The sequence below is a fragment of the Crassostrea angulata genome, chromosome 7 (assembly GCF_025612915.1).
Source record: "Crassostrea angulata isolate pt1a10 chromosome 7, ASM2561291v2, whole genome shotgun sequence".
Classification (NCBI taxonomy): domain Eukaryota; kingdom Metazoa; phylum Mollusca; class Bivalvia; order Ostreida; family Ostreidae; genus Magallana; species Magallana angulata.
In genome coordinates this window covers 14,845,492-14,858,331 of record NC_069117.1, presented here as the reverse complement: position 1 = coordinate 14,858,331, position 12,840 = coordinate 14,845,492, and the positions used below count along the sequence as shown (strand labels likewise).

Sequence of the window (12,840 nt, the reverse complement as noted above, 5' to 3'; positions counted from 1 at the left end):
GGAAGACCCGTGAATATCGTGCACAAATCAAGACAGGAGATCAAATGTCAGGAATTTTTGTTACCATGGTTATCGAATTTTCTCCCACCTATATCTTATGATCTTTTGGTAAGGCTGACATTTGGCTTGCTACACAGTACATTTTTGATAAAAGGTCACCAATTATTTATGATGTAAATTATTTTATATAGAAAAACCACTTGAAAGATTTAAAAGTAAGCATATTAAATAAATAGGAAAAGCTTGGGCTCTTCTGATTTTCGAGCTCAAGGTATAATAGGTCACAATGTGTTCTAGATAACTATTGACAAACATGCATTATGTTCAAATTTACACGTAGGTTTGGCTTCTACTTTAATTTTTTTTCTCAAGGTATAATAGGTCACAATGTGTTCTAGATAACTATTGACAAACATGCATTATGTTAAAATTTACACGTAGGTTTGGCTTCTACTTTAAATTTTTTTTCTGTAAAATAAAGATGCACTAGAAAGAAATTCGTTTTCCAATACCTAATTCCAGTTTACCTAATTTTTTTGTGCTGACAAATGTGCTGACAAAGTAATCATTTTATCATCATATCAGAATTTTCGGTACTAGCATTGATTATGCATGGAATGTCTGTGTTTCGGTTTTTATTAACTCAATTTTCCTCTAAGAAGTGCAACTGACTTATCCGATGTGGATATCTTTATCTCTCTCTCTCTCTCTTTAGGAATACAAGATCTCATCACATATATCCCTGATCATTTCCACTAGTTGTGCACAAATTTACAAATACTATATAACAGTTCTTCTGAAGTTTATTTCGAATATAAACAGTTTTTGTACGACACAATCTGATTTTAACAATTATACATTTATGAAATTAATATGCAATTTTAGTGGCAGCTAACTTTGGACGTTTCTTTTGCACGGGAGTATTGGGAATGCTTGATGAAAAGCGAACAGATTTCATACTAATAACCAGAGGGTCTCGTTTATAGCCTTTTGGTGGGTTATTAGACGCTTTAGACGTCGAATTGTGGTTTCGAACTTTCGCCATTTGTGTAATAAATGGAGTGAACTCATCTTCACTATCACCCTGAAAGTCTTTTGGTAAATTAACATCCCCAACTACTTTAATCGATTTGGCATTGGCTTGGTGGTCAGCAGTGGAGGAACGTGACTTGGGTGTGATAGAACGAGGCGGGGTTTTTGACTTCCGGTAGTCTTCTAGTCCCTCTCTCTGAACCTCGCTATCAGGGGTTAGTCTGGGTTTGTGTAATGCCCAGCCCATTTGTAAGTCACTCTGTTCTCGTTTGGTCAGTTGATAGCAAGGTCTCACTGTACTATGGAACACAGGGGCATCATTTTGCTCAACCGCGTCCTCCCATATATTCTTCTTTTTCTTGTTTTTAATTGTAAACGCATCTATAGTACGTAATGTTGAGGGAGTCTTCTGTTTGGATCTGAGCTGATGCATATAGTGTGGAACCTTCTCGTTCTCAAAATGTTCATTGTATTCTTCTTCATCCAAACCCATCGACATTGCTAAAGCCTTCTTTCTCATTTCCGGGGACGGTGGTCGTTCAACTAATATAATGGGATCATAGTTCAACACATGACAAGATTTTACAAAGGTCTTCTTTCGTTGGTTCATTTGCAGACTCATGCTTTTAATCTCGTGTTCAATCTTGCGTAGTTCACGAACTAGACTCTTGTCCTTTTTGGAGTTAATTTCAGCAAGAGAATGCCCAAACTTACTAGCACCAGGGTTGCGAGCACCATCTACCGCCTTCTCTCTATCAAGCATTGACCGCCTAGAAGTGTATCCCCCAAGGTCCATAGTCCTTGATCTGAAAAAGAGGCCGATGTACATCATGAATTTAATAGAACAATATTACGAGAATCTTTCAGGCGAGTAACTTTACCATTTTGATACGGAAGCGATTAACTGATGAATGAAATGTTTTCTTTTATCACTTGAAATATTAAATGAATATCGTCTGTGTCATTAGTTTTGCAAAGTTTGAATTTAGCAAGGATACCATGGCAAAGTTGCATTGGTGCCCTCACCGACACTTTTAACTACATTTTCTCAGCAGAATGCACTACTGGTATATAATAATGTCGCCAATCCGAACGAATTTCTCGAAATATCGGTTTGCTCTTGTTTTTCTTTCAATTCTTTTATCTAACCGAATTCTTCCTTAATGAAACAATTCACAGTTTGCATGTTTAAAAGTACCATTTAGTAGTTTGCGTGTGATATATAGTGCATATATGCAATTAATTGATATTTTTTCCTTTGACACACAGATATCGTGTGGAATTTACATGGACAAACGTTGTAAGATATTTCAGTTATGGGAACTTTAAATGCTCAAAAAAGAAGGAGAAGACAAAAACAGCACGATAAATTAAGTCACCAAGACTTTTAAATACCATGAAGTAGGAAAGTTAGACTCCACATTCTTGAGCTATTTGTACAAGTTAAACATTTTGAGTACGTGTAGCGGTCGTTGTTAGCATTGATGACACCGATGATAATACAAGTCAGTTCCTTTAATCTTTCAGGGTTTGATTTGGTTTAGAAAAGAAGGGATTTTAAATATTACAGTACTATCTAATAAAACTGCATGCAACAATATAAACAAGTCATTGATTTTGCTAGGGATACTGATTTGTGAATTTCAATTTTGATACCATGCAACTGTTATATATTTTATTTCATCAAAAGTAGTGAATCTGTCAAAGATTAAAGAACTTTAACTGGGAGTGTTGAAGCATTCTGTATGAAAACAACGTGAAACCATTAAAACAGTGCAGTTCAAGACAGTGGGCTTCAACAAACTGTGTAGACGTTTACCTAGAGTCTAGGCAATATTTATCAGATTTCTTAACGATTGGCCCTCAGATCAGTTGTTAAACTGACAATTCACCTGCGAGGAATTCAATACTGAAATAAATATATATCACAGAATGCATATATTTTTCTGTATAAGTAACAACTGATATTGGTTTCTGTGGGTGATTCCTGTCCCTAACCAATTCAGTTAAACTAAGATACATTAAATGGCAGTAAAGTAAATTATCAGCTGAGACATTTGGGTTTCCAACGGCTAAATATTCAAACAAAATCGCTTTGTATGCTTCATATTCATTGTGTTAGGTAAACTTACCTGGGCATCCTTAATCAGATTGTGAAACACCTTTTGAATCAACAGCCTTTACTTCACACCTGTGGAAGAGAGAGTGAGAATGAAAAATGAAGGCGTCAGAGTGGTCCAAGCAACGCCGACAGAAACTTTAGAAAATGTGGAAAACTAAATACAACGTCTATACTCTCACCCATTCTCAAAATCCAGCACACAATGAGTAGAAGGCCAGAATTGTTATCAAGAATTACCTACCAAAACGATACACAGATTGTCTATTTACCAACGGATGAGAAGTTTCTGAATCGATGGCTAGATTTTAAATTGCTGTCAAGCACTCTATGAATGCCCCCGAAACCCAAAAGGTAATTCTTGATATCGATTGAAAATTAACGTCTTTGTTGGAAAATAAGACTGTCATTCAGGTTATTGTGATTCTTGGCTTCAACTTTTCTAATGGAAGTCGGTACATTTTCTGTAAATATATACTCACTGGGTTTTGGAGTAGACTTCTGTTTTGAGTTTCTCATCCTTGTTTGTCCAATTTTGTCATGAATAGGGTCCTCGTATTAAAACTACAGAAATATAAAAATCATTATCTGCAGAAGTATCTGCTAAAGACTATTTAAATGTCATTCATGTGAATTCAATAGAGGAGTGCCATTTAGTGTTCGATGGAGGTTTTACTGGGCGCTCGGACATGGACCAATGGGCCAAATCAAATTCTTTTTAATGGATATTTAAAAACTGTATTAATTAATAGCTGGTGAGAGATCTAAATAAATAGAATATATAATGTGCAAGAGAAATATTTACCTTTACAATCATTAAACTGAACTATATTTATTTTAGAACAATTGATAAACAAAACCTACAACTTATATTAATATCTCTCGTTGGCACTGATGTTAACGCGAGAGCCCGAGTGACCCGGTATCATTACTGTGGGAGGAGGCCGGAAAACCCCGCCCCCCCCCCCCCAAAAAAAAAACACGTGTCAAAGTCATATTTCTTGAACAGAAGTTATTATTTTCCGAGAAGTCAGGCAATAAACAAATAACGGTGTTATTGAGATGAATATATAGACACAGAAACGTAGATCTATCCGCACGTACAGGTATTGATGACAGCAAAACACAGCAACTTTGAAAGTATTCATACTAAGTGGTTATCATGTATCGAATGACAATTATACAGCACATGTTATGCGTCAAACTGTTAATGAAAATATAAAAAATAATAATTATAGATAGTTTTTACGACAATGAGTCAAGTAAAACCATTATTAATCCGCACGGTATTTTTTTGTCTTGCTGCCTAAAAAAAAAACAGAGTGTGAAGAGTCATTGCAAAAGGTGTATAGGGATAGGGAAAACACTCTATCTGTACCTGATTTATTACTTAGCAAATTGTTGTATCGATTTGCAATAAATGATTTAGAAGTAAAAGGTACATATTTGCCCACGCAATCACTTTTTTCGACTAAAACACTAAAACGTGGTTTTAGTGTATGCTACATGGAACAGTATTTGTGCTCGACTTTTTTTTTTCAGAATGATAGTTATTAATTTTTTCATCCTACTTCGAAAAATGTTAATTCAAAGACGACTGAAAAGATATGCAATCTGGTTTGTAAAAAATCTTGAATTTTTTAAGAACATACATGTACTTATTGGTAAATGAAAACCATAAAAAATGAAAGCTTAAATGACATCACAAGCCATTTACAATGATTAGTGGATCATAAATAGAACTACTTTTATACATGCCATTGTTCATAACATAATAAGACATTGTGTGTGAAATACTATCTGATCTGCATGTATAAGGTGCTCTCTAGAGGAACATTACTTAGCATTGATAATAATGCATTGTTTTGTGTGCATCAGTCAGAAGTCGCGATCTCATCTCTAAAGTAAGCAAACGTTGATTATGCTTTTGCATACTGATCCCGAAGTAAAGCTGCGATATTCGATCGATCGGTAACAAATCCGTAGCAAATGTTGACATTTCATTAAAATCCAAATCAATAATACATCAAAGCTATGACGGTGTCTATCTGATGTGCTCTATCAAATGACAAGTTTTGATCTCCCAATGTTCATAGCCTGCAAACACAAATTTCCTGTGCTGATGAAGAGCAGACTAAGTATGGAGAAAGAACAAAAGTATATATCTCGCTATTATTAGCATGATATGCCGAAAATTTCTAACATGATTTGATTGAAAAATAAAATTTTACTGAATGTTAATAACGTACAACAAATTTCTTTACTTGATATATCTTTAAATACATCGTCGTTAAAGAAAATCTTCGATCATTATTTTCTTCCAACTTAAGTTTGGAATATAAAAGGCGAATGAATAAGAGTGAAGTTTAGAGTAAGTCTTATATGAAAGGTGTGTTGGAAAATTCAAACCTTTTCAATTCCCACTTTACTAACAAAAGACTGTGAAAAAAGACCTAAAAACAACGTTGTAAAGAAACCAAAATATTGAACATATCATAGCGGCCCGAATACTTTGTTCGTTCCCCACCGTTAATCCTACAAGACAAAAACCTACCTGTGCAGATGACAAACCATTAATATACCCCGATCGACTTAGCCGGTGTACAGCTGTTTGAGTTATATCATGTTTTTTAAATATGTGCACCGCAGTTGGAAGGTCTTTTCTCTAAACCTGGAATAAAAAGGACAATGACTCTCTGTTTTCTTTAAAATTTCTACAAGAACTTAAGAAGTTTTACCCTAGTTCAATCTTATTACACGCATAACCTGTTGAGGAGGCAATCGCGCATTTCATCATATTAAATTATGTATAAATCTTGTTAAGGGCCAGTGGCAACCTTTAGGGAAACACGTACACTCGGAATTAAACCGAGAGAATAAAAGACTTGTTTTTTTTTTTTATAAACTAAGCTTTGAAACTCGATAAATCTAAATATGTGTGCATGTTCACACTGCAATTATTAAATATATGCTGCATTTATAAAAATACACTAAATAGCAATCTCTGAGCATTGTATCTGATTTAATACCCTACCTTGAACTGCGTGATTTTAACCCGTCCGTGTTCAAGGTACATTATATTCCAAATAGATTTTAAATGGGGTGTGCAACTAAATCTATGTACATAATTTGCTCTGTAAATAAGAAAATGAAATAGTCAATAACTTTTGAAAATATTAATGAAAACTCGACGATCAGTTGGGATTGTGAATCGAGATTTAAATACGGTCCTTTTAAACCCAAAATAGAAGTCTCAGGCTTTGCCCTGGGAATTTTTTCATCCTTTTTTTCATCCATTTAAAGACTTGCCCTTTGTGCTATATCAAGTGTAACCAATTAGAAATAAAATTCAAATCTTCCTCAAATTGGTACTGTTGTAAGAATATCACTTACTTTCGATCGGAGCAATTATTTCATGTGCCTGTATTTAATTCTGAAATGTGCGGGCTGGAGGAATAGCAAATAAATACCTATAGATTTTCAATTTTCAGACGTTGTATTAAAACAGTAAAACAACATCAAATGAAAATGATTACTAGTCTCCTTAGTAATGGACCAGATGAATGATATATGTATGATATTTAAATCTTGGTGTGAATTGCCATTGGCCACAATACTATAATTATGATCTTGAAACTTTATTCAACGTATCTAAGAGTTATATTTCAGCTTGATTTTCAAATATTTAATTTCAAAAACGTGTCACCCATATTCAAGAAACATGTAAACTGATTTATAAACGTAAATTGTGATTCTTATTCGAAACATGTGATTGTTATTCGATAATTATGTCTTTCATATTCGATAATGTGATTTATATGCGACAGTCACTTGATTTATGTTCGATAATCTCGTGATTAACATTCAAAACATGTGATTCATTTTTTCCCAATCCATTGCATTTGCTTTGCATAATCCAATTAGATGGAGTTTTATATTGTGTCATTTACACAGAAGATCAAATAAAAATCCAAAATGTTGCGTAGGAATGTCCAGATTGTTGAACATGTCTGACACGTTATTGAATAAAAGTTTTAATAAACTTTGAGTAGTGCAACGTTTTAAACGCCATACATGTATGTTAAACAAAAATATTTACATCCACCTAGTATGATCATCTCTGTTTCTTAAGAAAATTGATTGCAATTCATAGCTCTATAAAAACCGAAGTCTATACGCCCCGTTTATCGATTGGTCGAAACCTACAGCGACCTAAGAAAAAAACACGGACTGCACGGAAAGTTCATGATGATGTCGGACTCAAATTCCCATTAAGAACAATTTGGCTGTTTCCTTTAGCTAAGGTATTGATGTATGCTGTAAATTTCATATTAAATGCGAGGAATTTATATCAGCGTAAAATCGCGAGAAGCACCCCTCGCGGATTTTTTAACCTCGCCATTATTTTCAGAGGGTTGAGAACTAAAAGAAATATGGATAAATGTTCCGTGTTCGCGATTTTATATTCTCGTGATTTGATACAAAACACCTAGATCGCGGAATTAAGTACTCACGTAATATAAGGAATTTACAGTATTAACAGAAATTTAGTTAATTTTACTTATTTTTTACAATAAATATATTAATTTCTGAAAAGAAAGATGTAAATATGCACAATAAAATGCTTTTTCTGAAGATTCACGCGGGCTAGCGTTGTTTATATTTTTTTTCTGCAATGCCGCTACCTTCATATATACAGTGTATCTCGGATGAATCACCAAAGAAATCATTTTATTGTTTTAATAAAACCCACTCGTACAATCTAAATATTGGCAGCAAAAATTTGTTACATATGAAAAGGGTTGCCGCTTATAGCAAAACTGACTTTATTTATGTTAAAAGGCGTTCACGTAATTGTACCCAATTCACCAAACATTTTTCTTTCATCTCATGGCTTTTATAATCTTCCTAATTCAACCCGAATGTCCTCTAATTATTTATAGCTTTGCTCTGCCGTTAACTAGGAACCCAAACAGTTCAAATGAATGCGTATTTGCAAATCAGTTTTGATCAAACAATTTCTATTAACTTTGTACTCAGCATTCGAGGCGTACATATTCTTTATAAAGAATTTCTTACATGTTACTTGTAGTGTTTATAATTATCATATAAATATAAGATAATAAATATCTCCGAGGTTTTACCAATTCGCATGTTCAGTAAACCCCAGTCCATTTACCTTTCAATATCATTTCATTAATAATCAACGTGCAACGTTGTTTTTGTAATCAAACGTCGTAGAGAAATATATTTAATTATGCCAGTTTGAGATACATAATATTCCAATTAAAGTTTAGCAATCAACATACGCAGTAACAGCAGATGGCATTGGAAAACTAACTGAAAGTCATTAAAGAAATTAGAAGCTGTCATTCACCGGCGATAACGACAACTGCCATTGCATGAGCAAGTTCTTTTATACAGTCAATACTACAACCAAGAGCCGGGTGTGAATTCATTTGTACTTATTTTTTCGAATACACGAATACTAGGGCTGCTATTACATACACCCGTTCTATACAGTGACGATCTTTCAATACCTATTTAACTATTTCTTTTAATGATATCTGAACATCCAAAAATCTATAAAATATTGCTGATTTTGTAAATGAAAGTTAATTATTTTGCAGACTTCTGACGCATACATGTCTAAATATATATCTGAATTTAAAGTCTAAATATTGCTGTCAGTTATTAAGTTTAATGTGGTAAGATTGAATCAATTTCTAATTTTCCTTTAATTAAATCCTGTATCGTCCACATTGAAAGGCATTGATTAATTAGGGTTGGAATGGGATTTAGCAGGGACGTATATACGTCCCTGGATTTAGCTTCAGATTAAATGCTCATTCTGACACAATGTCAATACGAGACCCTTCTCCATTCGACATTTCATTTATTATGAACTTCTATGAATACATGTTAGAGCAATATTGAGTAATATAAGTGATAGAGAATGAAAGAGAAACAAAATTGTAATACAATTATTTATGGTCAAGCGTATGTTTAGTAAAGAAAATAGATGCATTTCAGTAAAAAATGTATCAACTGATCTGATAAAAAAAAGCTTAAAATGTTTTTAAATCTGACATTATTATAGTTTCATGTTAGACATTGAAATCTGCAGATTGGTTTAAACGCAGTTTATAATCCGTTCTGTTACTCTGAACGTTAGCAACACTTGGCAACGGGTAACGCAACGAATTGTTACATTTGCGTAAATTATGCGCATATGGTTCGCCGTAGAATTCACGTTAGCAGTAAAGTTTTCTTTAAAACTAAGACATTCAGTATGATGAAATAAATAGTGCCTGTTTGGAAGGTTGACAATGGTTTTCGAGGGGTGTCAATTTCAACTGTTACCCTCCCAAACAGGCACTATTTATGTATTGTTATACTTTCATGTTAAATACTGAAATCTGATTGGTTAAGACGCAGTTAATAATATTTACTATTACCCTCAGCGTTAGCAACGCACTTGGCAACGGGTAACATTAAAAAATGTTACATGCGCGAAAATTATGCGCGTACGGTTCGCTGTAGAATTCACGTTATTCCTATATGAAAGCAGTAAAATTTTCTTGAAAATTTTAAAAAAGACATTCAGTATAACAAAATAAATAGTGCCTGTTTGGGAGGATAACAGTTGAAATTGACACCCCTCGAAAACCATTGTCAACCTCCGCTTCGCGTCGGTTGACAATGGTTTTCTCGGGGTGTCAATTTCAACTGTTACCCTCCCAAACAGGCACTATTTATATATTATAATTTGTTATGATACATGTATTTAACAGAAAATTTTATGTCCCTTTAGATATCAATATGGATGAATGTACATCACATTCTAAATACAGATATCGTTTTAGAATCGTCAAATTGTACAAAATTTAACCATAAACTGCATTTTAAAAATTCTCATCAATGTAAAACAATGTAAAAAAATTCCAACTGGTTTTGACATTGCCTAGAGATCAGTTGCAACGCTTAATCAGTTATACACATATACTTTTTCGCTAAATACGCTGTTAGAAATCTTATATAGCGTTATAATAATTGTTTTTTCACTGTTAATTTACTTTTTATTCTGAACGAAATTGCGTCACAATTTGAAGATAACTTTTACCTCCTTCCCCCAATGAGATTCAAAATCGGAGAAAAAAGTAGCGAAATGTCTGGGTTTTTACTCCTGAAGAATTGATGTAGTCCATATCAAGATGTTAGAGATTTAAAAGTACTCACTAATTAAAGATGTATGTTATCACGAACCAGACAGATGGATCCTTATTAAACATTACCCGCTTATTTTCCAAACTAACTGTACAAGAATGTTCCCTTTTGTGTTTAGAATCTTGCATGCAGTTTATTTTTATTTTCTTTCTTTAGTTTAGTTAGAAATAATGATATACATAATGGTCCTAATTATCGTAGCCATGACATGGCCGAACCATTGACGTATTAATGTTTGCATTTTCGTCCAACGTAGGGGTTGTTAAGGGCTTGGTAAGGATAAGAGATTCAAACGAATTCAAACTTCGTTTAGCTTTGTCTTTTGTCGCAAATACGTTTAAATAAAATGAAAAAAAAAATTGTCATTGCACATCTTTACAAACACAACACATCCCCTTACCAAAGAGGTCAGGCATTTAAAGGCATTGCAAGGAATCATTACTGTGTTGTCTAGAATATCGTCTACAAGAAATACGATCCTTAATTAGAATATGAACAGTATATACTTTTAAGACTTTTATTTATCAAATTAATATTAATCTTCTTAAAGGAAGACACGGGAGTAGACATGACTCTCCATTTTCTATGACGTCACACTGTATACTCTTAACTTTTATGGAATCTACATCAGTAACTTCAGATTTGAAACCGAAACCGAATTTCAACTTCTACCTTTAATATAGAACGATATTAACGCTCTGGGTCTCACGGGTTAATATAAGAAAATCGAAGTCCATTGTCACGACATGGTCTTAAACATGATACTCCGGCACGCTTAGATCCAACCCACACGAGACATATCCACTATTAAGATATCTCAGTGACACACGACATTGTATTGTCACACTTAAGAAATCTGATGTCAACATTAATTCACCCGATGAAAATATATAATGTACACATGATATGACAACGATCAATTTATCTGATGTGCACATGATATTACCACGACATATTTATCTAATGTAAACATGATATTACCACGATATATTTATCTAATGTACACATGATAATTACAAGATAATTTTTATCTGATGTGCACATGATATTACCACGATATATTTATCTAATGTACACATGATATTACCACGATAAATTATCTGATGTGCACATGATAATACCACTATATTTTTATCTAATGTACACATGATATTTACAAGATAATTTTTATCTGATGTGCACATGATATTACCACGATATATACACCTAATTTACACATGATAATACCACGATAAATTTATCTGATATGTACCTGATATTAATGGCTCAATTAAGAAAGGGGTTCCCGGCCTGTAGAATTATTCTGTGGCTCAAAGAAGGTTGACAGGGTTTTTTGAAAGTATAAAAACAAAGTGATGAACCACTTAATACAATGTATGTACATCTTTATCACTGAATATTAATTACTAATCAATTTTTAAAAAAAAAATCCCTGAAAGATGGATACATTTAGGTAGATTCTGGTTTGAAAAATATGAACAAATGCTAAATGACTAGAACTATCAATATGAAAAAAATACTTAAATTAGAAACATGTACATGTATAAATAATATAAAATGTGTATTTATTAGGAAAATCAACAAAAAGTAATTGAAACAGTAACCAGGTTAAAGCTTGTCAAAAATCTCCAACAATGTAGAACACCTCGATTTTATGCTTCATTTCTTATTCGAATCTTTTACTAAGACATTAAAGAAGAGCAGAATCTACAGAAAGATAACATCACTTCAAAACATAGCGGACTGGAGATTGTTCTTCTTTGATTGCACTACATTAATGTTATTTTGACATGACATCATTCCGGTGTTTTGCACTCTAAAGTTGGAAATGGACTCATTGCATATCACCTTGATACTTTTACACCGTGATTTGGCGCAGTCGGGAGTCGGGATCAAGTCGCAAGAACCCACTAAGAAACTGGTATATCTATTATGACGTAGCCAGAGTTTTATGAACTCATATAGTGTGTTGTTTATTTGGACATCTTTCTTTATTGTATTATTATTTTTGATCTTTATGTAAAGAAGATTTGCTAAGAAATGATATGTAACACACGTGCTAAAGTAGTACCGACTTAAAAGAATGATCTACAATGCCACTTTGGACATGGTTAAAATAGATAAACATGTTGATTCACAAGATATTAAAAATATTGGAATCAACGGTGCCATATGCATTGCTTATAAACAATATTTAGATGAACCTTTCACTCCTGTTTCTTTTTCCTTAAGCAATTGGACACCCGTCGCTATGGCAACATTCTGAAAGATTGGTTGGTAATCAAGGGCGGTAATGAGTTGTTAATAGAACGTTAACAATGCTATTACAGATAAAGATAGGACCAGAAATCCATGGATGCCTTAAAAACAACTTTCAAGCACGCAAAAATTACCATTGTTGTGTGTGCAAAAATCAAGTCTCAATAGTTCGAACAGATAAAATGTAAAATAAGCGTTATTTA

At 33.3% G+C, this 12,840-nt stretch overlaps 1 protein-coding gene across 2 annotated transcripts; it reads right to left on the bottom strand.

Moving 5' to 3' along the window:
• Window positions 1-785: 785 nt before the first annotated feature.
• On the bottom strand, window positions 786-6,325 carry LOC128157427 (uncharacterized). Of its 2 annotated transcripts, XM_052819972.1 has the most exons (5): window positions 6,186-6,325; window positions 5,706-5,822; window positions 3,634-3,715; window positions 3,165-3,223; window positions 786-1,838 (listed from the first exon to the last, which is right to left on the bottom strand). In XM_052819972.1, exons 4-5 carry the CDS (start codon window positions 3,170-3,172, stop codon window positions 869-871), a joined length of 978 nt encoding a protein of 325 aa, XP_052675932.1. In that variant the 5' UTR covers window positions 3,173-3,223; window positions 3,634-3,715; window positions 5,706-5,822; window positions 6,186-6,325; the 3' UTR covers window positions 786-868. The 2 variants fall into 2 exon arrangements, with proteins under 2 accessions (XP_052675932.1, XP_052675933.1); XM_052819973.1 differs by lacking the exons at window positions 3,634-3,715; window positions 5,706-5,822; window positions 6,186-6,325 and adding an exon at window positions 3,334-3,486.
• Window positions 6,326-12,840: the final 6,515 nt, after the last annotated feature.